Source organism: Chelonoidis abingdonii, chromosome 1, assembly GCF_003597395.2.
Source record: "Chelonoidis abingdonii isolate Lonesome George chromosome 1, CheloAbing_2.0, whole genome shotgun sequence".
NCBI classification, from domain to species: Eukaryota; Metazoa; Chordata; order Testudines; family Testudinidae; genus Chelonoidis; species Chelonoidis abingdonii.
In genome coordinates, this window is record NC_133769.1 from 8,336,402 (window position 1) to 8,361,076 (window position 24,675).

The window sequence follows — 24,675 nt, forward strand, 5'->3', positions numbered from 1 at the left end:
GGAGGGCGGCAGGCGGTTCCAGTGGACCTCCCGCAGACGTGCCTGCGGAGGGTCCGCTGGTCCCGCGGCTCCAGTGGAGCATCCGCAGGCATGCAGGTCCATTGGAGCTGCAGGACCGGCGGACCCTCCATAGGGTCCACCGGAGCCAAGGGACCGGTGAGAGGCAGAGCACCTCCCGCAGCGTGCCGCCGTGCTTGGGGCGGCGAAATGGCTAGAGCCGGCCCTGTTTATACCTCCTTAAACCCCTGCATGACTGTGTGGAGCACGTAGGTCAGGCTTGACAAAGCCCTGGGTGAGATAATTTAGTTGTAGAATCACAGAATATCAGTGGTGGAAGGGACCTCAGCATGTCATCTAGTCCAAATCCCTGCTCATAGAAGGACCAATCCCCAGACAGATTATTACCCCAGTTCTCTAAATGCCTCCCTCAAGGATTGAATTTACAACCCTGCATTTAACAGACCAATGCTCAAACCACTGAACTATACCTTCCCTCACTGGTCATGCTTTGAGCAGGGGGTTGGACTAGATGACCTCCTGAGGTCCCTTCCAACCCTGATATTCTATGATTCTATGAAGTATCTCTCAATCTTTATTTCATGCTCCCATGCTTTATCATCTGCCAGGATATGCATACAGACCACTTCTGCTGTAGCAGCATCTGGGTCATGGGGTGGCTGAGTCCCAGCCTTCTGGTCAAAGTCCATCAGCAAAGCTCCTAGTTCCTGATTTGAGGTTTTCTTTCCAAAGGATAAACCCCTTTCTTTACATAATTTTTTAAGGTCTTTCAAGTCAAGATGCTCATATGATTGTGGTTCACTCATTGTGACTAATCTTTAACTCTTAAAACTCTCAGTATCAAATTTAAACTTTAAATAGCATTGGGTTCTAATTGTTAAGCCAGTTGGCCTGTGACATGTGAATCCTGTTTGACTACACCAGTTGTCACACTGTCTGAAGTGGCTTCGCAACAATGAGTGCCAATTTCAAGTCAGACTGTCAGAAAGCAGGGCAGACACCCCAAACTGATGTTGTATCCTATAAATAGATTTCATTAAGCCAATAGCAAATGTGCACTTCTGGATCACTGTATTAGTCTTACCATGGGGTCACAAACAGTCCACTTAGGTTCTCTAGCCTGCCTTACCACTCAGACAAATTGGACTTTGTGATAATGGTCTCTTACACCAAATTCCACATCACATTAGGTTATTCCCAACCCCAAAGAGTCAGTCACTTACCCAGATCAATGAATAGTCTTGACTTCACACCAAAAACAATTCTGGAAGCCGATTTCTCTAGTAAACAAACTAAAGTTTTATCAGTAAGAAAAGAAATTAGAGTTATGTAGAGGTTAAAGCAGGTAAAATAAATTAACAGGTGAGTCAGTTGGTAAGTCCAAAATGATGATAGAGACATAGTGATCTGCTAGTTTTCCAAAAGTTCCTCAGGATCGACCAGGGTAATTCGAGGGATCTCTTGTCTACTTGTTCAGTAGTCCGCCCTTCTAGAATCCAAAACAGTTCAGAGATACAGGATCAATCCTTTTATCCATTCTTACAGCTGCTTTCTCTGGAAAGCAATCTGTCAAATTTTTTCATCACAACATGGGCTCTTCTTTTGTTGATTAAATGCAGAGTCTGTGAACTTCCATTGTCGAGCACAACAACCCATGTTCTGAAGTTAGCAATCTTTTACATTTCCAAGACTCCAATCTTGTGCAATGGGTGAACCTAATATAAACACAATGTGATAACCAGAAACAATCTTTTGTCACTCTTCAATAAGTTTACATATCCAGTATGTTTACATCTTAACACTAACACACACTTAAATCTAGGGTTATTTAATTACCGGGTATACATAATGTAATACGATAGTAAACAACAGGTTATAGGTAAGTGAAGACAATAACATTTTTTCTGTTTGCCAGAAGCTGGGAATGGGCAACAATGGATGGATCACTTGATATTACCTGTTCTGTTCATTTGCTCTGGGGTACCTGGCATTGGCCACTGTCAGAAGACAGGATACTGGGCTAGATGGACCTTTGGTCTGACCCAGTATGACAGTACTTATATTCTTATGTTCTTTGATATGCACACACAAGTGAAATGCTCCACATATACCAGGACACTTAACACTTTGATGTTCACCCATAAGTGAATTAATCTATGGCTTTAATCTGAGTTGGCCTGTTAAGGTCACAGGATGCTCTGCCTGCTCGGAAAGGCCCTCATCTGGTGTGTTGAAGGAAGATGATGGAAGGATAGGAAAGTGGAGTTGCTCCTTTTTGGAGAGAAGGAATGTAGGGGTCACATATAGGATGTGGTGGGGGAGGTGCTTAGGATGTTGATATTTCTTGGTGCCCTGAGGGTTAACTGGATAGATCACTGAGATCTGCATTCAGGCTTTTATCTAGTATCTTATACGATGTTTTGTATCTCCATTAGGCTGCAGATGTAGCTCTTAAAGTAGCAGGATTCAGAGTGGTCAAACAGTGTGCCAGGCAGCTAAAACAGCTGAGTCCAAGGGTGATGATTACAGCTGTGAACAAACCAACCAACCAATCTTTGTTTTTCAATAGACTGACAGCACTGGAACTGATTCCAAGTTATTGGACTTGCTCACTCAAGAAGGACCATCCTGCTCTGGATACTGCTTACCTGAGCCTGATGGTAATGTCACAGAATTGGAGAAGTTAGGAGGCTGCACAGCTGGGGAGAGGCTATGAGGCTTCATGGAAGGGTCTGAAGTGATTCAGGGAGCGGGATTTTGAGATCAGGTTCAGAAGCTGTACAGAAAGAGGAAGGTTCTGATACTATACATGGGGAGACAGAGGGAGTAAATCTGAGGTGGCACAGTGGGGAGGAAGATTTTTATATTGGGTTGTGAGGTGGCCTCTGAGATAAAAAGGAGAGAGAAGGGTTGGTAGGATCAGAGTCTGAGATAGTATATAGGAAAGGTACAAGGCAGCATTGTCCAATGGATAGGACACTGGGCTGGGAGTCAGGAGATTTTCATTCTGTTCCTTGCTCTGTCACTAATGTGCTGTGTGACCATGGGCAAGTCAGTTCCCCTCTTCGTGCCTCTGTTTTCCCTCCTTTGTCCATCTTGTCTAGTAAGATTCTTACATAAAAATAAAACAATGTTAAAAATGTTATTTAGGTTGCACAGTCAAGCTCGTGAAAATTAAAAAATACCAGATTTAGTTTTTCTTAAATCTGTCCACTTATGTGTCCTGCACTGAATGAAACAGGTGTCCTGTGGAAAAAATAGCATGTGATTATGTAAGTAAAGACTGTATCATAATGCACATGCAAAAGGGAGCAGAATTAAAGTGCATGGGAAACCATAAATCTCGCATTTCCTAACATTCAAGAGCATGACTTGCCGCCTCAGTGTTTTTAACATAATTTTTTGTTTTTAATTTCCTGTGGGGGGTTTAAAGCAAAAGGTAAAAACTAATTCTGTTATGTGCTACCGCCTGAACTTCAGGACTAACTATTTTAGCTGGCAGCAAGAGAAGGCTGTTATTTCAGAGAGGGGAATGGACTTGCTGAATCCTGGTGTGGGAGCCTGCCCTGGTTCCCTTTCTCCAACTCACTCCATCCCCACGAGTTAAGCAAGGTCCTGCACCATGTGGTACCCCAGTCAAAGGTATAAGCTGCTAGGTCTGGAGGGTGAGGGGAGCCTGCCGTAGGGCACCACTGTCTGTCTCTCTTCTCCTCTCACTTCTTGAGGACTTGAGGAAGCTCTAGCCCCATGTGTCTGGATCTGTTTGCATCTGCTCACTGGCTTGCTGTGGATCTGGATTTTCTGCTGGTGAAATGCATGTATTTTGTCACTAGGTCATTCAGCAGCACTAGTGAATAATGAACCACAATCTCCTCAGCCATCTGAAGATACCATGGCTCTAACCCAGGTATGACCTTGGCAATATAGGTTCTATCACAAAGTTAGACAAGTCTATAGTCTAGATAATGTCCAATCTAGTTTGAAAAGGCTCAAATTATAGAGCTTCCACAATCACACAACTGATGGTGCTATTATGGTGCTGAGCAAGGCTCTGTGTATTTAGCTCTCTTTAATCATTCCTTTTTAATCAGTCCAGCTTGACAGCAGCACAGCCATTGCAACACCAGAACATTAATGTTATGGGGAGTTAAAGCATAAATAAGAGGGGATGCGGGGACAGGTGACCTCCACCCTTGGCTCTGAGGAGGATTCATTGCCCCCCTATCTCCAGAAGAGAGCAAGACCGCAAGGAATGCTACTTGAATAAGAGCAAATACCTTGGTCCACATGTCCTATTTAGCCCTCTGATCCTGGCATCAGACACAGAATAGGGAACAAGCCTCTTGTTTTAGAGCCCTATAAACAGGGGTTTGGTCCCCACTGAGCCTATCTGGCTTACAGCCCAGCAACAGAAGTGGCAGAGGATGCTAAAATGGTTAAGAATTTGATGCTGTGTGTGAACAAGACCTCTCACAGGAGTCTGGTTACACTTCTGGTCTGAAGTTCCTATCATGCTGAGCTTACCCTTCTTCCCACACCCAATCCCAATGTGGCGATTCCTTGATTCCTGTACTGAAGATGTGAGACTGGGTATGCTGACCTTTTCCCTGCACTAGCAGGGAAAGAATGAACCCTTTTGCCCTTGGAATGGCAGCACTTGCTTGTAATCACTGTAAAAGACAATTAGAAAGGGTCATGTAACTGGTCAAATAATCAAGGCAGGAAGTAAAAAATAAGTTCCTCTCATGTAGTACGGTTAAACCAGAAGCTGGGAAAGACCTGGTATAGATCTCCCCACACAAACTCTGTTCGAAGTGGTACCAGGAGAGCTCCCTACCCAGAAGGATCTGGGACAGGAGCCCAGGAAGATACTGGTGGAAGAGGCCTGCAGGGAGACCTGGGAGAGGCACAGGAAGAGAAGAATGCTTTAGAGTCTGTCTCTGCAGGGATCTAGAGAAACTATGGGCGTCTTGAGAACTAGCAAGTCAGCCTATGGCAGGGCGCTCAGAGCCAATCCCTGAAGCTCTGACATGGGTAATTGGGAAGGATATAAAAGGACCTGAAGAGGACTGCCGTAAAGGTCCTTGAATACCTTTATGTTCCAATAAACAGCCAAAGAAATGGGAACCTTAGCTGCAACATGTAAAGTGTGTACATTTTATGGTATCAGCAAAGTGGGAAAATGAGGCAGAGGCATCCAGATACAGGGTAAGACAGCCCTCTCATGGGGTTCAAGAGAATTGTGGTTTATTTGAGACTAGCTCTTTTTTTCTTGTTCTAGACCAATACAGAGGAACCACCCAGACGCAGCAGTGGGCAGTCTGCTGAAGAAAGTGGCCCAGCTGGCATTGTGGAGTATCTTTCTGCAGCGAAACATAAAGAGCTGTCAGTCTTGCTGCTGGAATTGAGGGAAGCTCAAGAAGAGATATCATTTCTGAAGGGACAGCTCCTGGATCCAAGAAGCCAAACACCTGCAATGAACTGGGCAGAGGAAGAAATAAATGTTATGGGAGGAAGATTCCAGCCAAGATTCCTTGAGGGAGAAGGACAAAAGACCTCATCTATCCAGAGTGAATTGAGCAGCAGCTCGCTGACGGTGGAGGAAGTGCAGAAAACCTCTGTGCTTCAGGAAGAGACAAACAGCTTCCCAGAAGTACCCCTGGAGCATATCACCCACAGTGGAGGGGAAATGGATGCAGTGCAAGGGCTTAGAGGAGGGCTCTCTGCAGCAACTACAGAGCTTGGTCTTTCTCAGCCTCAGGAGCTGACACAGTTGCAAAGAAAAATTATGGAGCTGCAAACAAGTCTGCAGAAATCAGAGGAATTGTATAAGAAAGACTCAGAAGAGAAAGTGGCAGAAATAAATAGGCTAACCCAGCTGGTAGAAGCATGCAGGAAAAATGCAGAGAACTCTAACAGTGCATTGCATATTCTGACTGAAGAGAGAGATCAGCTCCTGTCTCAGATGAAGGAGCTTTGTACCATAACAGAACTAAAGGAGCTTGAGGGAAATCTAATGGATTCAGAAAAGCAGAGGCTGTCTGACTGTGAAAGCAGAACTCTACAGCACAGTCTACTGAAAGAACAAATCCAGAGCCTGAAAAATGAATATAAATCCAAAGAGATAAAAATTGAAGCTTTGCAAAAGGACCTGGATGAGGCACAGCTTCAGCTTTCGAAACAGGATGCTCTAGCAAAAAGTCTGAGAAACCAGCTCCAGAAGACAGAGTGTGAAGTGATTGATCTGCAAGAACATCTGAGGAAGAACACAGTCAAGACAGAGGAGCTTACCCAAGGCATTGTCTCAAAGGAGCTTGACACAGTAAGGCTAGAACAGCTTCTTGCTGAACGGACTGGGGATAAAGAGAACCTCCAGCAAGCTTTACTGGAGAGGGATCAGCAGGTGACTGAAATCAGCATCACAATGTCTGCGAAAATAGGCCAGCTGAATGAAGAGAAATTTGCTCTGGTGAGTGAGCTAAAGGGCCTTAAAGAGCAGATGAGCTTATTGCTGAAAACTGAGGCAATAAGAGACCAGCACATGGGACAAACAGGAGAAGCAGAAGACTTGTGTTTGAAATGCGAGGGGTCTGAGCAGCAGAATGAGATGATGGCAGCAGTGTGTAAGGAGAGAGAGGTGCTAGGAAGTGAACTGGAGCATCTCAAAAAAGAAAATGAACAAGTGAAGCGAAAGCTGCAGGCAGCTCTCATCAACAGAAAGGAACTTCTGAAGAAGGTCAACAAGCTGGAGAATGAGCTGGTGCAAGTGAGAGGGACATTTGGGGCAGAAGCTCAGAAAGTTGGAGTGGAAGGTACTACAGCAAGTGGCCTAAATGCAGAGGGAGACGTGACTCCTGAAAGCCAAGCCAGAGAGATGTCTCTCATGCAGTTGCTTTCTGAAAGGGAAGCTGAGCTGCAGAGCATCCAGAAGGACTTGCTGGAGAAGGAAGCAGCTGAAGCACAGTTACAGGCTCTGATTGAGGAGATGAAGAAAAGTTTGCAGGATAAGACCAACCTAATTGATTCAGAGAAGGCTGAAATTATGGAAAGCCAGTCAGCCATCCAGAAACTTATCACAGCCAATAAGTGCTTAGAAGGTTCTGACCCAGCTGCTTCTAAAGAGGATGAGGTGAACAGTCCAGCTGCTGCAGGGTTTGAAGAATACCATAACTCTGCCCTGAAAGAAAGAATCTCAGCCCTTGAACAAGAAAAAGATCAACTTCAAAAGAAGCTTCAGGAAGCACTGACTTCCCGTAAGGACACTATAAAGAAGGCTCAAGAAAAAGATCGACACCACAGAGAGCAGCTGAAACAGCAGAAGGATGATTACAATCTCCTACAAGAACAGTTTGGTAAGCAAAGCAAAGAGAAGGAAAACATCCAAGATCAGCTCAGACAACTCCAAGCACAGAGAGAGTGTACAGAGAGCCATTCTCTGCCAGACATCCATTTCCAAAGATCAGCTGAGTCTGTACTTGATGTAACACAAGAGCTTGCAGGAAATGTACAGCATTCTGACTGGAGCCAAGGCTGGATTGAGTCTTCATGCTTGGAAGTAGAAAATACTAAAACAAATAACCTCTTACAGGAGACAGATGTTTCTGTGGAAGAGTTTAAGGCAGAGCTCAAGAATCTGCAGACCAAAAAAGATGAACTAGAATTCACAGTCAGTCATTTGGAAAGTGATCTTGCTTGCAAATCAGAAGCAGTCACTCAGCTACAAGAGCACATAGCACAGTTGCTCTCAGAGATGGAAGGTCTGAAGAGCACCTCTTACCAGGTGGAAGCCCATGCACCAAGTCTTCAGGCAGAACTGGAAGAAAGTCAAGTAGAGGTTTCCAGACAAGACAATCTGAAGGCACTTAAACAAGAAGTAGAGGAGCTAAAAAATCTCGTGAGTGAAAAGGATGAAGAAATTGAACTCTTAAACTTGCAGCTAAGGGAGAAAAGCAAAGCTCTTACTCAGTTACAGAGAGATTTCCTGGAAAAAGAAGACTTGATCAAGACTCTGCACAGTCAACTGGAAAAACAAACTAGTATGCATGAGGAACAAAGCAAGCGACTGAAAGCTGAGCTTCTTGAACTCCAGCAGAGACCAGATGAGGGGGCTGAAGAAGCCAAATATAAGAACCAAGTGCAGAGAAAGCTGCAGGCTGCACTCATCTCTAGAAAAGAGGCACTTAAAGAGAGCACGACTCTAAAAGAGGAGCTGGCTACTGCCAAAATGACTATAGAAAATCTTTCTCTGAGGTTGGCAGATATGGAGAGCCAGGTTTGTGCTTGGGATAGGGAAAAAGATGCATTATCAGAAAAGTTAGTAGGTGTCACTGAAGAGAAAGAGAAACTCATTGCAGAAGTTGACAAAGCTTTAATGGAAAATCAGAACCTTGATAGCTCTTGTGAAAGCCTGAAGCTGGCTCTAGAGGGGATCACTCAAGAGAAGGAGAAGCTAGAGAAGGAGATTGAATCCTTGAAATGTTCGCAGGCTGCTGAGAGTTCTGAGTGGCAAGAGAAATATATGGAACTGCAGAAAGAATATGAAACCCTCTTGCAGTCCTATGAGAATGTAAGTAATGAGGCTGAGCGAATTCATCGTGTTCTGGAAACTATCAAGCAGGAAAAGCAAGACATTTTCAGCAAGTTGAAAGGTGCTGAGGCTAAGAAAAGAGAAGTAGATAAGCAGCTGCAGGAGGCTGAGCAGGAGATGGAGGGAATGAGAGAGAAAATGAGGAAGTTTGCAAAATCCAAGCAACAAAAGATCCTGGAACTGGAGGAGGAGAACGAACGGCTGAGAGCAGAGTTGCACCCTACAGAGGGTGACCTAAACAGGGATGGAGATATGTCTCTCTTGACAAGCACTAGTCTTAGAGAGGCACTAGAGAGCTCTAAGAGGGAGTGCCAATCACTTTCCATTCAACTTGAAGCATTAATGGCTGAAAAGGGTTCTCTTGGTCAAGAAGTTCAAGTCTTAAAGCACCAATTGCAGTGCACAGAATCCAAGGTAAAGGAAAACCTAGATGCAGCAGCCAAGCATGGTGTCCAAAAAACTATAGTGGAAGAAGCAAATCAAGCTGTTCCCACAGCAGCATTACCTCTAGAAGTGGCTGACAATCAAGTGGATTTAAGGCCCTGCACAAAGTCTCCAGAGCCTCTTAGAGCAGGCATTGTAACTGAGGCAGAAGAGAAATTAAATGAAGGTATCAGCTCACATGATGAAATTAATACTTACTTACAGCAAATAGTTCAGCTTACAGAGCGAATCACAGAACTGGAGGAAAATAGAATGGCTGCAGAAGAACAAGTAGGCAGCATCTTCAGGAGTGTTGAAACCTTAGGAGAGGAGAAGAAGGCCTTAGAGAGCCAAGTGGCAGCAAAAGTCCATGAACTGAACACCCTTCAGGAAACAGTAGCCAAGATGGAACTAACTAACAGACAAATCGAAGAACAACTTGTCAGAATGACAAAGCTGAAGGAAACACTGGAGGCAGAGAAGGATGACTTGGAGGAAAGGCTCATGAATCAGCTAGCAGAACTTAACGGAAGTATTGGAAACTATCAACAAGACATGGCTGACCTTCAAACTAAAAATGAGCAACTGAAATCTGAGCTCCAGAGCTTGCAAAGAATGGTAAATGAGCTAGAGGAGGAGAAGTGGCAGCTGGTGAGAGAGAAAACTGAGGCAGAGGCAGAGACACAGAAGGAATATGCAGAAAAACTAAAATGTGCTCGGAAGGGAGATGGCAGCAGAACTCATGCGAAAGAGCTTCAGGAGCTGCTGAAACAGAAACAGCAGGAGGTGAAGCAGTTGCAGAAGGACTGCATTAAAAGCCAGGAGAAGATCAGTAGTCTAGAGAGAACTGTTAAAGCTCTGCAGTTTGTTCAAAGTGAGTCTCAAAAGGAACTCGCAGCAGCCAAAGAGAACTTAGCCAAAGCATGTGAAGACACCAAAAAAGCACAAGCAGAGCTGGCTTCCTGCAGAATATTACTGGATGATACTCAGAGTGAGACAGCAAGGGTTTTAGCAGACAGTCTCAAAGTGAGAAAGGAGCTGCAGGCAGGCAAAGAGCATGTTAAAATTCAAATGAAGAGAAAAGATGAAGATTTTGAGAGAAGACTGGGACAAGAAAAAGACAGGCACTCAAAGGAGATAAATAACATGGAGGAAAAGCTGGCATCTTTGCAGAGAGAGAGAGATTATATGGAAGGGACTGTCAGAGACATTCAAGACTCCTTGCACAGAAGGGAACAAGAAGCCAAGCAGCTACAAGGCAGCCTTAACAAAAACCTGGCCCAGCTTGCAGCCTTCACCAGGAGCATGACTTCTCTCCAGGATGACAGGGATCGAGTGATAGATGAGTCCAAAAAATGGGAGAAGAAGTTCACTGAGGCTATTCAAAAGAAGGAAGAGGAGATCCATGCTAGAGAGGAGACCTGCACTGTTCTAAAGGATCAGATGAGGCAGATGTCCATGCATATAGAGGAGCTACAGATTCATGTATCCAGGTAAAGAGAAGATGAAAGTGAGCGGTGGTTACTTCGGTGTTATGGTCTTTTCTTCCATCTCTCATTTCTCAGTTATCAGCAGATACTCCTTTTTAAGCCAGATTGTAGTTTATATTCACCTTAACAGACTGTAGTCAGCAGGGAAGCATCTGTAGTCTTTCTCTACTAAGATGAAACTTAAAATAAGTTCTGCTGCGTAGAGTGATTGATTATATTTTGAAGTTACTAAGATAGCAAGTCAATGATGCCTTCAAGAATTCAACAATTCCTGTTTGATCCAAAAAAAAAGTGGGGGGAATTGCAAAGTCAAAGGACAATAGAAATGTACCATGATGTTAAAAATTCCAATAGAAAATTGTTTAGAAACAAATAAACCTTTCTCTGTAGTATTTGCAACCTAAACACTGTAGCAATGAGAACTTGCAAGAGAAATGCGTGACAAACAAATATGACTGTAATTTAAATGACATTCCTTAAGATCAGAGAGATGGCGAAAGTAAACATCTGGCTTAAAATGCGAAGAGTACGTGAGTTTTTAGTGTCTACATTTTAATAATTGACTGTTTCTTAGTAACATTGGTAAAGTTTTATTTCACCAGATAGGATTTTTAAATTGACAGTGCTCTTTTTACAGGGAATAGCACAACGAAGCTTTTATAGACTTTTGAGATGTATGAACTGCTCCATTAATGTCAGTGGATGTTACATTCCTCTTCCCCACCTCAGGGCTGGAGAGTCTATGATATGTGTCAGACGTGCCTAGTCTCAACTCCCTGCCCCATTCTCAGCAGTGTTCTTGATGCATGCTTCCAATGTGCCTGTTCTCAACTCCCTGGCTAGAGGTCCAGGGCTTCCCCAGATCCTGGCTCACAGGGTGGGAAAAAGGGTCTCAGAGCCCCCATACAGTCACAGCACCCACCCAAGATCCTGTTCATAGATGCTGGAACTAGGGGTGTGGCAACACCCCCTGGCTTGAAGTGGTCTCCATCATATCCAGAGTTTACAATTTGGTTCAATGGCTCTCAGAACCTCTACTATACAAATTGTTTCAGCACCACAGATCTTAATACATGCACACACAACAGAAGAGAATGTGGGCTGGTAGGCACCCTGTCTCTATTCTTCCTCTGCCTCCCTGCCACTCATCCCCATGTCCCCTCTCCAATTCCTATCCCCTACCGTATCACCTGCCCCCATTTGTGGGTAGTAGGGAAGAGAGGTGCTCTCATGAGGCGCACCAGATTTCAAGGAAGTCCAAGTAATTGGATTTTAGAGCAGTTAGTCAAACTTTAAACCTTAACTCTAGTAGATCTTGCAGTTTACTATAAGGGATACAAATTTGGATATTGGGATGTGTTGTAGATTTGTTTATAATAGTCTACTGACTGTTTTTCAGTCTGGAACACAACAAACAGGATTGGGAGTCTGAGTCTCAGAGAGTAATTCAGCAGCATCAAAAGATGTCTGACATGCTGCAGGAGGAAAACAAAGGGCTTGTGTCTCAGTTAGAAGCGTATCAGAGACTGTATACAGACTCTCAAAATGAACTGCAGAAGCTGGATGCAGAAATCAAGTGCCTCAGAGACCAGCTTGCTGATTTGCATAACTCCTTCACTAAGTCTGAGGTATCAAGAGAAGAAATGGAAAGCATGGTCAAGCAACAAGAGGCCAGCATCCAGAACTGTAAATTCAACTGTGAGCAGCTTGAGGCTGACCTTCAGGCATCCAAGGACCTGACAAACAAGCTGCACAAAGAAATTGGTGCCAAAGACCAGAAGATTATCAGTCTACTGGCTGCCAAGGAGGAGGCAGTCATGACTGTTGTATCTGAGTTACAGCAGCAACACAGTGAAGAGGTTAAAAAGTTGGAGGACAGGCTGGGCAAGAAGGAAGAAGAGAAAGTGACCTTGGAAAATGAGAGAGAGAAAGCACTGGACAAGGTTAATCATCTCATGGAAACAATGAAGATTACCAGAGAGGAAAGTAAGCAGCAGAAGGCGCAGCTGGCTTCCTTCACCAAATGCATGTCTTCTCTGCAGGATGACAGAGACCGCTTGCTGAGAGACTATAAACAGCTGGAAGAGCGTCATCTTGTTATAATCCTGGAGAAAGACCAGTTGATTCAAGAGGCTGCTGTGGAGAACAACAAGCTCAAAGAGGAAATTCGAAGCTTCCATAGCCAGATGGATGACCTCAACTCTGAAAATGCCAAACTGGATGCAGAACTCGTGCGGTATAGGGAGGACCTGAACCAGGTGATTTCAATAAAGGATTCCCAGCGAAAACAACTCCTCAAAACACAGCTTCAGCGAATCCAAGTGCTGGAAAATGAAAAGGTCAACATAGAAGGGCATCTGAAGGAGTCTGAGCATGCTGTGGAAGATCTCAGGCAGTGTGTGGAAGCCCTGAAAGAGGACAAACAAAGCATGTCCAAAGAGATTGAGAACATGACATTCTCTCTCTCTCAGATTCAGAGCGAGATGACAGCTTTACGTGAAGGGAGACTCATCGTGGAGCTGGAGACACAATTAAAAGATCGGGAGAAGGAGGTGCAAGAGCTGAGCAGTAAGCTTGCTCTCACACAGAAGAGGGTAGCAGAACTAGAGGAGGAACTGGTCCATGTCCAAAGGAATGCAGCCGAGAAAGTGGGAGAGGCTGAGGACAAACTTAAGAGTGAACTGAAGCACCTACATCATGATGCAGGGATAATGAGGAATGAAACTGAAACAGCAGAAGAGAGGGTAGCAGAGCTGGCAATGGACCTGATGGAAATGGAACAGAAACTTCTTACAGTCACAGAGGAAAACAAAGATCTGAAAGCCCAAATTCAGTCTTTTGGGAAGTCCATGAGCTCTCTCCAGGATAGCTGGGACCAAACCAATGAAGAGCTTCAGGTGCTGGGAAAGAAATACTCTGCAGACTTAGAGAAGCAGCAGTGTCTAGTACAGAGCCTCCAGAAGGAGATGGCTCAATTACAGGAAGAGCAGCACTCCACTGCCAGAGAGAGAGACTCTCTGATGTCTGAATTGACAGCCCTGAAGAACACTGATGATAAAAAAGGCCTGTTATTTCAGCTTGAGGAACTTAAGCAGCAGCTCAGAGTCAAAGACGAAGAGCTTTTCCGCTTGTCTTTAGAACTGGAGGAGTCCTCCAGCCAGGTAAAGTCTTTCTCTAGGGCCATGGCAAGCCTACAGGATGAGAGAGACCGTCTGTTGAGTGAATTGAACAAAGCACGGAGGGTGGAGGAAGTGAAGCAGCAGACAGCAGTGAACTCTTCCACCAGCCCTGGAGAAGTGCAGAGCCTGAAGAAGGCATTGTCCTCCTTACAAGATGACAGAGACAGACTGGTAAGTTCTCTTTCCTGCTCTCCCACCTTTAGAAATGTTGACGGTAAAATTCCTAATGTTTCATTAGGGCCTCTCTTTAGAATTTTCCTTAAAACCCATGAGATCTAGGTCTGATATTTGAAATGTAAAAACATACAACCACTTCTCGTATACCATTGTTGTGACTCCATTGTTAACTTTAAAATAACAAACTTGATTTTCAAACATAGACTCATAAAAATTAGAGGTGGGGAAACCTTGTCAACTTGCCCAGCCCATATCCAGAGGGCCAGTTCAGTACATCATAGTTTTTGATCCAATCTAATGTTAGACGTTCCAAGCAATGCCCTTTTCTTTGGGAAACCATTGCACAACTTCATACCCCATGTCCCCAGACCTCAGTCTGAACCCCTTGTTTGTCTCATCTACCTGTTTCGTCTTGCCCCAAAGACTGTCACTTCACATATGTATATGAAATAAGAAGGGAAAATTAAGGCTGAATATTAGGAAAAAGTCTTCATGGCAGTAAGGTCATCGTCATCATTTAACATCGAGGCCTAGAGGCACACCATGGGGCCCAATCTGGTTGATGTCTCTAGGCACTATTGCCATACAAATGTTAAATGATGATGACCTGACCTGACCTTACTGTCGGGAAGACTATTTCCTCATATTAATCCTTAATTTTCGCTTTTTAGTTCATTCAGTTAGTCCAAGTTACAACCCCTGTATCCAGGGGCGGCTCCAGGCACCAGCACGCCAAGCACGTGCCTGGGGCGGCAAGCCATGGGGGGGTGCTCTGGCGGTCACTGCGAGGGCAGCAGGCAGGTTGCCTTCGGTGGCATGCCTGTGAAGGGTCCGCTGGTCCCATGGCTTCGGCGGACCTCCCAGAGTCTGCCACCGAATTTGCGGGACCAGGGACCTCCCACAGGCAAGCCGCTGAAGGCAGCCTGCTTGCCGTGCTTGGGGTGGCAAAATGCCTAGAGCCACCCCTGCCGGTACCACACTAGATAACGCCTCCTTTTCTGTGGTGTTTACATATTCGTAGACTATTCTGTCTCCCCTCAGTTGCGGCTTTGCCGAGCTTCTACCTACATTGCTCTTTTAATCTTTCCTCCTGATTTAGTTTGTTGTCTTTCTAGTACACAGTGATACCCAGAATTGAACACATTAGCTGGAGAGTCCGTTACCTCAGTAAGCAGTCTGTGTGTCCACAGTATGCAGATTCTGGGACTATAATGTGTTACCTGAGGACATTGGTTGTCAGAATCAAATTGCAGAAAAAGACTTATTTTTCTTCTGTAAAATATTTCCTCGGCAAAAGTTTCTCAACATTTTTCCAGCAAAGTATTTGGGAATATTTACTTATCCTGTAAAGGATTGGTCTGTGAAATTCAGAGACTACATTTTATCAGTAGGGTGTAAAATAGAGGACTCAATCTATTCTTAAACTATATCCATATACTGTCTCATGCAGAGCAGATGTCTCAGCACTACTTTTCACTTACCACAGTGCCTTTCTTGGCAGTCTCCCAAAGTGTTTTGGAGACTAGTACAAGGGGTTTCAAAATCCAATCCATGTTTTGTGAAATTTGTTGCAAAATTTCAAGGATCTGCCTATGTATCTCCTTGTTGGATATTCTTAGATATATGATGATGGATGTGGCATGAATACCTGAATAGAGTAGAACAGAATTAGATTGAAGTTATCACAAGATCCTTTGACACTTCCGTGCCTCAATTTTGGGTCCAGATCTTTATAGCACGAGGATATAAAAAATTATCTAAAAGAGCTGGTGTCTCTGCCTATTGGACACTGGTCCAGATGCCTTCCCTCGAACTTATGGTATGCCCTGGATGAGACTATACAGTAGAACCTCAGAGTTGCAAACACCTCAGGAATGGAGGTTGTTCATAACTCTGAAACGTTTGTAACTCTGAACAAAATGTTATGGTGGTTGTTTCAAAAAATTCAACTGAACATTGACTTCATACAGCTTTGAAACTTTATTATGGACAAAAAAAATGCTGTTTTTAACTATCTTAATTTATATGAAACAAGCACAGAAACAGTTTCCTTTGTCATTTTTTTTGTCTCTGCTGCTGCCTGATTGTGTACTTCCGGTTCCAAATATAGCGTGTGGTTGACTGGTCAGGTCATAACACTGGTGTTCATAAGTCTGAGGTTCTAATGTGTAAACAGATACTCTAGTCCAGGGCTCTCCAAAGAGAGTGTCTCATCAAATCCCTGCCATTTACATTTATATAACATCCCTATAGCAATAACTTCAAGTGACGGTAGGAAAATGCTTAAATGTATTTTAGCAGAAAACAAGGAAGGACCAGTATCATATATACACACTTGTAAAGTTGTAGCCAGTTATATATATAAAAAACTTGATGCTTGTTTTAAAGAAAGTTTCACAAAGCTGAAAACAACTACTGGGAAGAATAATGTAAACAAAAATCTTATGATAGTTAGGAATTGTTTAAGAGCACTTTACTAGAGACACAGAAATCGACAACTGAGAAAGAAGGCCATGCTGGTTAAAAGACCAGCCTGGCTTAGAAGGGAGGTGAAGGCCACTATCAAAAAAACAAAAACCTGAAATATATATATATGAATGAAATGGGAAAGTTAATTGTTATCAATATAAATAAGTTAGAAATTGTAAAAAAAAAAAAAAAAAAAAAAAAAAGATAAAGAAAGCATACAGGATTGAGCCCTACCTTACAACACTTTGTTCTGGCTGGACTCATGCTTGTGCTAGCTGAACCCACTCCCTCCCTGGGGAAATTCTGCCTGGACCCTCTCTCAGAATCCAGGGAAGGTAGTTTCTGGGCAGATTAATTACTGTGGGTTTTATTTTAAGACTTTAGTGGAAATAGGATCAAAGCTTCAGAGGTTCAACCGGTACAGACTTTGAAGAGAAATTCCCTTTCTCCAAGTCTTTCCCTCATCCTACGAGTTCATCAACCCAACAATTCCTGGTTTTTACCTCAGAGACATTTTAACAGGACTTTCCCCAATCTCCCTTCTGTCCACTGGTTTCTTGGCACCACTCCTCCCAGCAATTGCTCCAGCCTCTAGCTAAATGTTGCAATCCCCTTCCATTTTCTGCTTCTCCTTCTATGAGGATCAGCCAGTTAAATTTGCAGATCTTTCCCCAGGTGCACAGGTTAGGCTAATTAGCCAGCCAGCTGCAGGCCTCTGACCCCAGAGGAATGGTATTGCTTATGCCTTAAGAACATAAGAACGGCCATACCAGGTCAGACCAAAGGTCCATCTAGCCCAGTATCTGTCTACCGACAGTGGCCAATGCCAGATGCCCCAGAGGAAGTGAAGCTAACAGACAATGATCAAATGATCTCTCTCCTGCCTTGCATCTCCATCCTCTGATGAACAGAGGCTAGGGACACCATTCTTTACCCTTCCTGGCTAATAGCCATTTATGGACTTAGCCACCATGAATTTATCCAGTTCCCTTTTAAATATTGTTATAGTCCCAGCCTTCACAACCTCCTCAGGTAAGGAGTTCCACAAGTTGACTGTTGTGCGTTGTGTGAACTTCACTTTTATTTGTTTAACCGCACAGATATTCATTTGAGACCCTAAATTCTTGTATCTATGGAATAATAAGTAACTTTCCTTATCCATCTTCTCCAACACCAAATTTGTAATACCTCTCATCCCCTTCCCCTCTTTCCAAGCTTGACAGAGGACGCTAGGCTCTGTTACATCTTTCCTCAATTGACCTCTCCAAATCCCTAATCATGTTTAGTGCCTTTTCTGAATCTTTTCTAGTGCTAAGAATATCTTTTTTGAGTGAGTGAGATAAGTATTCGAGATGTGGGCTTACCATGGATTTATATAAGGGCAATAATATATTCTCAGTCTTATTCTCTATCCCTTTTTTAATAATTCCTAACATCCTGTTTGCTTTTTTGACCACTTCTGCGCACTATGTGGACATCTTCAGAGAACTATCCACGATGACGCCAAGATCTTTTTCCTGACTCGTTGTAGCTAAATTAGCCCCCACCATATTGTGTGTATAGTTGGGGTTATTTTTTCCAATGTGCATAGGAAGCAAAAGAACACAAGAGATCTATGGCTAGTAGATTTAAGGATCATAAGAAGGAGTTTAAGTATATTATAAACAAAGAGAATCCCAACACTGGTATTGGTCCATTATTGGATGGAAATGATAGAATTATCAATAATAATGCAGAAAAAAGAGAAGAGTCCAATAAATATTTCTATTCTGTATTTGGGGAAAAAATGATGTAATCCTAACTTATGATAATGGGTGATGAAAGACTTTCTATTCCACTAATATGGTGTGGGTCTGCAGCTCAGTGGAGAAGGTGAATTGGTAATGGGAGATGATAGGAAGGCAGAGTTGCTGAATGCCTGTTTTGCTTCAGTCTTCTCACAAAAAATAACATGACTGGATGACTAGCGAAGTTAACATAGACACTAAAGGGTAAGGATGCAGATTTGAATAAGTAAAGAACATGTCAGAGATCTTCTGACCAATTTGAATGAATTCAAATCAGCGGGACCAGATGCTATTCATCTAAGGGTAGTGAAGGATTTCGCTGAAGAAATCTGAGTGAGTGGCAATTATATTTACAAACTCAAGGATGACAAGACAGGTCCCAGAAGACAAGAAGGGCTAACATGGTGCCCATCTTAAAAAAGAGGGGAAAGGAGGAGGTAGGGAACTATAGATCAGTCAACCTGACTTTGATAATTGGGAAGCCGTGTATAAAACATTCAGTTTGTGAATACCTGGAAGATGAAGGGGTAGTCACAAGCAGCCAGCATGGATTTACCAAGAACAAATCATGCCAAACCAGCTTGATTTTCTTCTTTGACAGGGTAACTAATTTAGTGGATAGGGGGAATGCGGTGAATATATACCTAGACATCGGCAAGGCTTTAGACACAGTCCCACATGATATTCTGATGAGTAAGCTGGAGAAATGTGGGCTTGGCAGAACTACCATTAAGTAGATACATAATAGGTTAAACAACTGCAAACAAAGAGTCACTATTAATGGAATAATGTCGTTTGGAGGGAGGTCTCAAGTGGAGTTCCACAGGGATCTGTTCTGGGTCCAATGTTTAATATCTTTATTAATGACCTGCATGTAGGTATAAAGAGCAAACTGATCAAATTTGCAGATGACACAAAGCTGGGTGGGTGGGTGTTGCTAATACTTTGGAGGATAGAGCTAAAATTCAGAGGGATCTTGATAAATTGGACAACTGGGGTATAGACAACAAAATGAAATTTAACCAAGACAAATGTAAGGTGCTACATTTAGGGAAGAAAAGCCAAATGCACAAATACAGAAAACTGGGTTGGCAGCAGCACTGCTGAGAAGGATCTGGGACTTTTGGCGGATCACAACGGCAATATGAATCAACAATGTGGTGATGATGCAAAAAAAGCAAATTCAATTTTAGATTGCATTAACAGAGACATTACTACTTCACTGGGCGTTGGGTAGGCCTCAGCTGAGGTACTGTGTCCATTTTTGGTCACCAATGTACAGAAAGGATGTAGAAAAGCTGGAAAGGGTTCAGAGGCGAGTGACAAAGATGTTCAAAGGAATGAAATAAGAACACAAGAATGGCCATACTGGATCAGACCAAAGGTCTGTCTAGCCCAGTATTCTGTCTTCAGACAGTGGCTAATGCTTGGTGCCCCAGAGGGAATTAACAGAACAGGTAATCATCAAGTGATCTCAGTAGCTGTCACCCATTCCCAGCTTCTGGCAAACAGAGGCTAGGGACATTTCAGAGCATAGTTTTGCATCCCTGCCCATCCTGGCTAATAGCCATTGATGGACCTATCCTCCATGATGCAAGCCATATGAGCAAAGGCTGAAGGAACTAGGTATGTTTAGTTTGCAAAAGAGGAGATTATAGGGGATATGATAGCATTCTTCAAATACTGGAAAGGCTGCCATAAAAAAGAAAAAGAAAAGTTGTTCTTTTGCCAAAGAGGGCAGGACGAGAGGCAGTTGGTTCAAACTACAGCATAGCAGATTTAGATTACATCTCAAGGGAAACTTCCTAACTGTAAGAACAGTAGGACAATGGAACAGACTGCCTAGGGAAGTTGTGGAACTCCTTCGCTGAAGGTTTTCAAAAGGAGGCTGGATAGCCATGTGTCTTGGATAGTTTAAAGAGAACAAATCCTGCATCTTGGGAGGGGATTAGACTATATAACCCAGTGGTAGGCAACCTGTGGCATGGGTGCCCCAGGCGGCACACAAGCTGATTTTCAGTGTCACTCACACTGCCCGGGTCCTGGCAACCAGTCCATGGGGCTCTGCATTTTAATTTAATTTTAAATGAAGCTTCTTAAGCATTTTAAAAACCTTATTTACTTAACATACAACAATAGTTTAGTTATATGTTATTGACTTATAGAAAGAAACCTTCTAAAAACGTTAAAATGTATTATTGACACGTGAATCCTTAAATCAGAATGAATAAATGAAGACTCGGCACACCACTTCTGAAAGGTTGCCGACCCCTGATATAACCCTTCTAACCTTATGATTCTGTGAATATCTCAGGAAGATGTTAAACAGCAGCTGCTAAAGTTAGACATGTTCAAATCAGCAGGTTGAGGAGCTCACTGGACCCTAATGTTAATATTCACTACCTCTTGGAACAGTGGGAAGTTTTAGAAGACTGAAAGAAAGTTAATGTGCCAGTATTTAAAGCAGGTAAACGGGATGATTTGGGTCGTTCTAGGCCTATTAACTGGACATCAATCCTTTTAAAACAAACAAACAAAAAATTAATACAGGACTCAATTAGTAAAGAATTAATGGAGAGTAATATAACAAATGCAAATCAACTTGGGTTTATGGAAAATAGATTCTGTCAAACTAACCTGATTCTTTTTTTGTGATAGGATACGTTTGGTTGATAAAGGTAATAGTGTTGATGTAATAGACCTCTGTAAAGCATTTGACTTGGTACCACATTTTGATTAAAAAACTAGAATGTTATAAAATTAACATGGCATATACTAAATGGATGAATGACTGGCTAAATGACAGGTCTTGAAATGTTACTGTAAATGGGAACTAATCATTGATATTGTGCTTTTGTAGGGGGGGTCCCACAGGAATCAGTTTTGGCCCTATATTATTTAACATTTTTATCAATGACCTGGAAGAAAACAAAATCATTAATGATGAAATTTGCAATGACCTAAAGATTGGGAGAGTGGTAAATAATGAAGAGGACAGATCATTGATCTGTTGCTAAGCTGAATGCAAGCAAACAATATGCATTTTAATATTACAAAATGTAATATGTATCTCTAGGAACAAAGAATGTAGGCAATACATACAAGATGGGGGACTCTCTCCTGAGAAGCAGTGACTCTATCTACCGCAACCCTCAAGTCTTTTTTAATCAGGTGAACATGAGCTCCCAGTGCAGCTTGCTATCCGAAAGGGCTAACCCTAGAATTTCAGGGCAGGAAAGGAGTGCAAGAGGTCATATCACAGAAGATTAGGGTTGGAAGAGACCTCAGGAGGTCATCTAGTCCACCCCCTGCTCAAACCAGGACCAACATTAACTAAATCATCCCAACTAGGGCTTTGTCAAGCTAGACCGAAAAAATCTATAAGGGTGGAAATTCCACCCCCTCCTTATGTAACCCATTCCAGTGCTTCACCACCCTCCTAGTGAAATAATGTTTCCTAATATCCAACCTCGACCTTCCCTACTGCAACTTGAGACCATTACTCCTTGTTCTGTCATCTTCCACCACTGAGAACAGCTGAGCTCCATCCTCTTTGGAACCCCCCTTCAGGTAGCTGAAGGCTGCTATCAAATCCTCCCTCACTCTTCTCTTCTGCAGACTAAACAAGCCCAAATCCCTTAGCCTCTCCTTGTAAGTCATCCCCAGGTCCTTTTCTGCAGAACGACTGCTTAGCCAGTCGGTCCCCAGCCTGTAGCAGTGCATAGGATTATTCAATCCTAAGTGAAGGACTCTGCACTTGTCCTTGTTGAACCTCATCAGATTTCTTTTGGCCCAATCTTCCAATTTGTTTAGGTCACTCTGGACCCTATCCCTACCCTCCAGCATATCTACCTCTCCACTCTGCTTACTGTCATCTGTGAACTTGCTGAGGGTGCAATCTATCCCATCATCCAGATAATTAAAAAAGATGTTGAACAGTCCATATTGTCCATTCATCTGAGCTCAGGCAGGATTCAGTATACCTAGGCCATACCTTAAAGATTTAGCTAACTTGTTCTTAAAAACCTTCAATGATGGGGATTCCACAACATCCTAGGTAACCTGTTCCAGTGCTTAACTATTCTTGTAATGTCTAAACTAAGTTTCCCTTGCTGCAGATTAAGCCATTTACTTCTTGTCCTACTCTCTGTGGACATGGAGAGCAATTGATTACCGTCCTCTTTATAAAAAACCACTGAGCTATGACTTGGGTCATTCTAGGCCTATTAGCTGGACATCTAGACATCTGGACATCTAGAAAGAACATTCCTAGTTCTTTCAACCTTTCCTCATTGGTCATGTTTCTAAGCATCTTATCAAAAAAATTGACACTCTCTCCAGTTTCTCCACTTCTTTCTTAGTGTGATGCCCAAAACTGGACACAGTACTCCACCTGAGGCCTCACCGATGCCAAGTAGAGCAGAACAATTACCTCCCATGTCTTAATATGACATTCCTGTTAATATGTCCCAGAATGACATTTTGCATTATTCTCAACAGCATCATCACTGCTGACTCATATTCACTATAACCCCCACCTTCTTTTCTGCAGTACTGCTGCCTAGCCAGTTATTCTTCTTCAAGGAATATCCCTGTGGGTGCTCCATTTTAGGTATCTGTGCGCCCTGTGCCTGAAACCAGAGACTTCCTCACAGTCTTGTGCCACTCAAGGCAGTTACATAGCACCGCACAACCAACTCTCCCTCAGTTCCTTCTCTACTGTCTTTGGCTTGAGTTGGAACAACTTAGCAGCACCTCATTTACCATTAGAAAACATAGCTTGTAGTAGTTAATTATCAGGGTTATTACCCTTACTTCTTTATTCTTTATCCAAAAAGAAATTATTCTCCTCTATCCCCTTAGAGTAGGAAGATAAGTTAAAATCCTTCCAAGTTACTACTCCCTTTTAGCAAAAACAGTGTCTCTCTGGCATGCCTGGATCACCCGGCTTTAAACGCTGTCTGACTTGCAGACTATCAATTCTGATCTCGGATGGACACGCACATTGCATCCACTGTCTCGGTGAGACTCACATTCCCCAAAAGTGTCCACGCTGCCGAAACCTTACAGCTAGAACAAGGAGGGTGAGAGACCTACAATTAAAACTTTTGATGATGGAGAAATGCTTGAGACCCGCCTCAGACCCCGAGTTGAGGACTCCTCCAGGCCAGTGGTCACCATTAGCAGCCTTTGACAGAGGTCCTGCCTCAACAACCTCCACAAAAGGAGCTGTACCTAAAAATGCCACACACAAACCAGACTCAGATTTCACTTCACTGGGAATCCACTAAGAAAAAGCAATCGCCTCCTAACAAGTCGTCCTCTGTACCGTTGACACTGAGTATGTCGGTCTCTGAAGCACCAGATCCCTCTGGCACCATGAGCACTCAGAGAGTAAAAGACCCAAAGCAGGCACTGCCAGCAATGCCCATTCTGGCACCGACGCTCTCGGTGCCACATCAGTTCTTGCAACATACAGACCTGATAGCCTTCTTAACTCCGGAATCAGAGGGCCCCTCGTCCATCAAGATCAAGAGCTCCACAATCGCCATCACCACCTCTCCCACCGCCCTTAAAGACACAGGAAGAAATGACTGAGGAAACTGGAGGAAATCTCAGATCAGGAAGCCTCACCACTGCCTAACTTGTCATATTTGTCACCAGAAGAAACGATAATGCCCCCACTTCTTACCACAGGGGATGACTTCAGGCAGTTCCAGGAACTCTTTAAAAGGGTGGCAGAGTCACTGGACATATCCCTCAAAGAGGTGCTGCAGTGACAACATAAACTGTTAGACATACTCCAAACATCGACCTAAACAAAGATTGTGCTACTGATCAGTGATGCTATTGTGGAGCCTGCTGTGACGATGTGGTTTTGGCGGGACCCAACTGAGAGTACCAAATCAGGACCAATTGCTCAAACAGGGCAGTCACAGCCCAAGGCTGGGGTTTTTCCACCTCTAAGGCAACCCAAACGCCAGACAAAAGCTCACTTTCACCCCCACACTGGCTAATGCAACAACACAAGCAATTCCTTAGACCTCAGTTCTCTACCACCCAGTCCCTCCAGTCTTCAGTATCACCACCATTCCCATCAACAGTCCTGAGGGGGGATAATTATGAATGGTTATGAAAACCAACACACCAGTACAGGGGGGAAAAAGTGTTCTCTCTTGATCCAAAGGACCAGACCCCAGACCCAGGGTCACATATAACCCCGTCAGATTTCCTTACCCACAAATCACGCTGTTCGCCTAATCCTTATAGTATATCTAAAATCTAAAGGTATAATTTTATTACACATTTTAAAAGGAAAAAGATGAGAGATGAGCAGCTTAGAATGTGTTAAACTGAATCAATTACATTACAGTAATGGCATAAGTCCTTACGTATCAGGCTTGTAAGCAGAGAATGGAAGTGAACTCGCTGGTTCATGAGTTCTCTGGGAGTACATCCCCCGCTGGATGTGGTCATCAGTCCCTTGTTGGTAGAGCTTTTCAGCTTGCAGCAAAGTCGCTCCAGAGCGTAAGAAGACAGGATTT

The 24,675-nt window shown here is 43.4% G+C and overlaps 1 protein-coding gene across 11 annotated transcripts in view; it reads left to right on the forward strand.

Annotated features, from left to right (window-relative positions):
• GOLGB1 (golgin B1) overlaps window positions 1-24,675 on the forward strand; it is a 127,145-nt gene that overhangs the window by 53,355 nt on the left and 49,115 nt on the right. For all 11 annotated transcript variants that reach the window (XM_075063931.1, XM_032803433.2, XM_075063949.1 and 8 more), the window contains 4 exons: window positions 2,588-2,678; window positions 3,852-3,925; window positions 5,300-10,521; window positions 11,918-13,868. In XM_075063931.1, coding sequence (XP_074920032.1) covers window positions 2,588-2,678; window positions 3,852-3,925; window positions 5,300-10,521; window positions 11,918-13,868 — 7,338 coding nt within the window. The remainder of the gene's footprint in view (window positions 1-2,587; window positions 2,679-3,851; window positions 3,926-5,299; window positions 10,522-11,917; window positions 13,869-24,675) is intronic.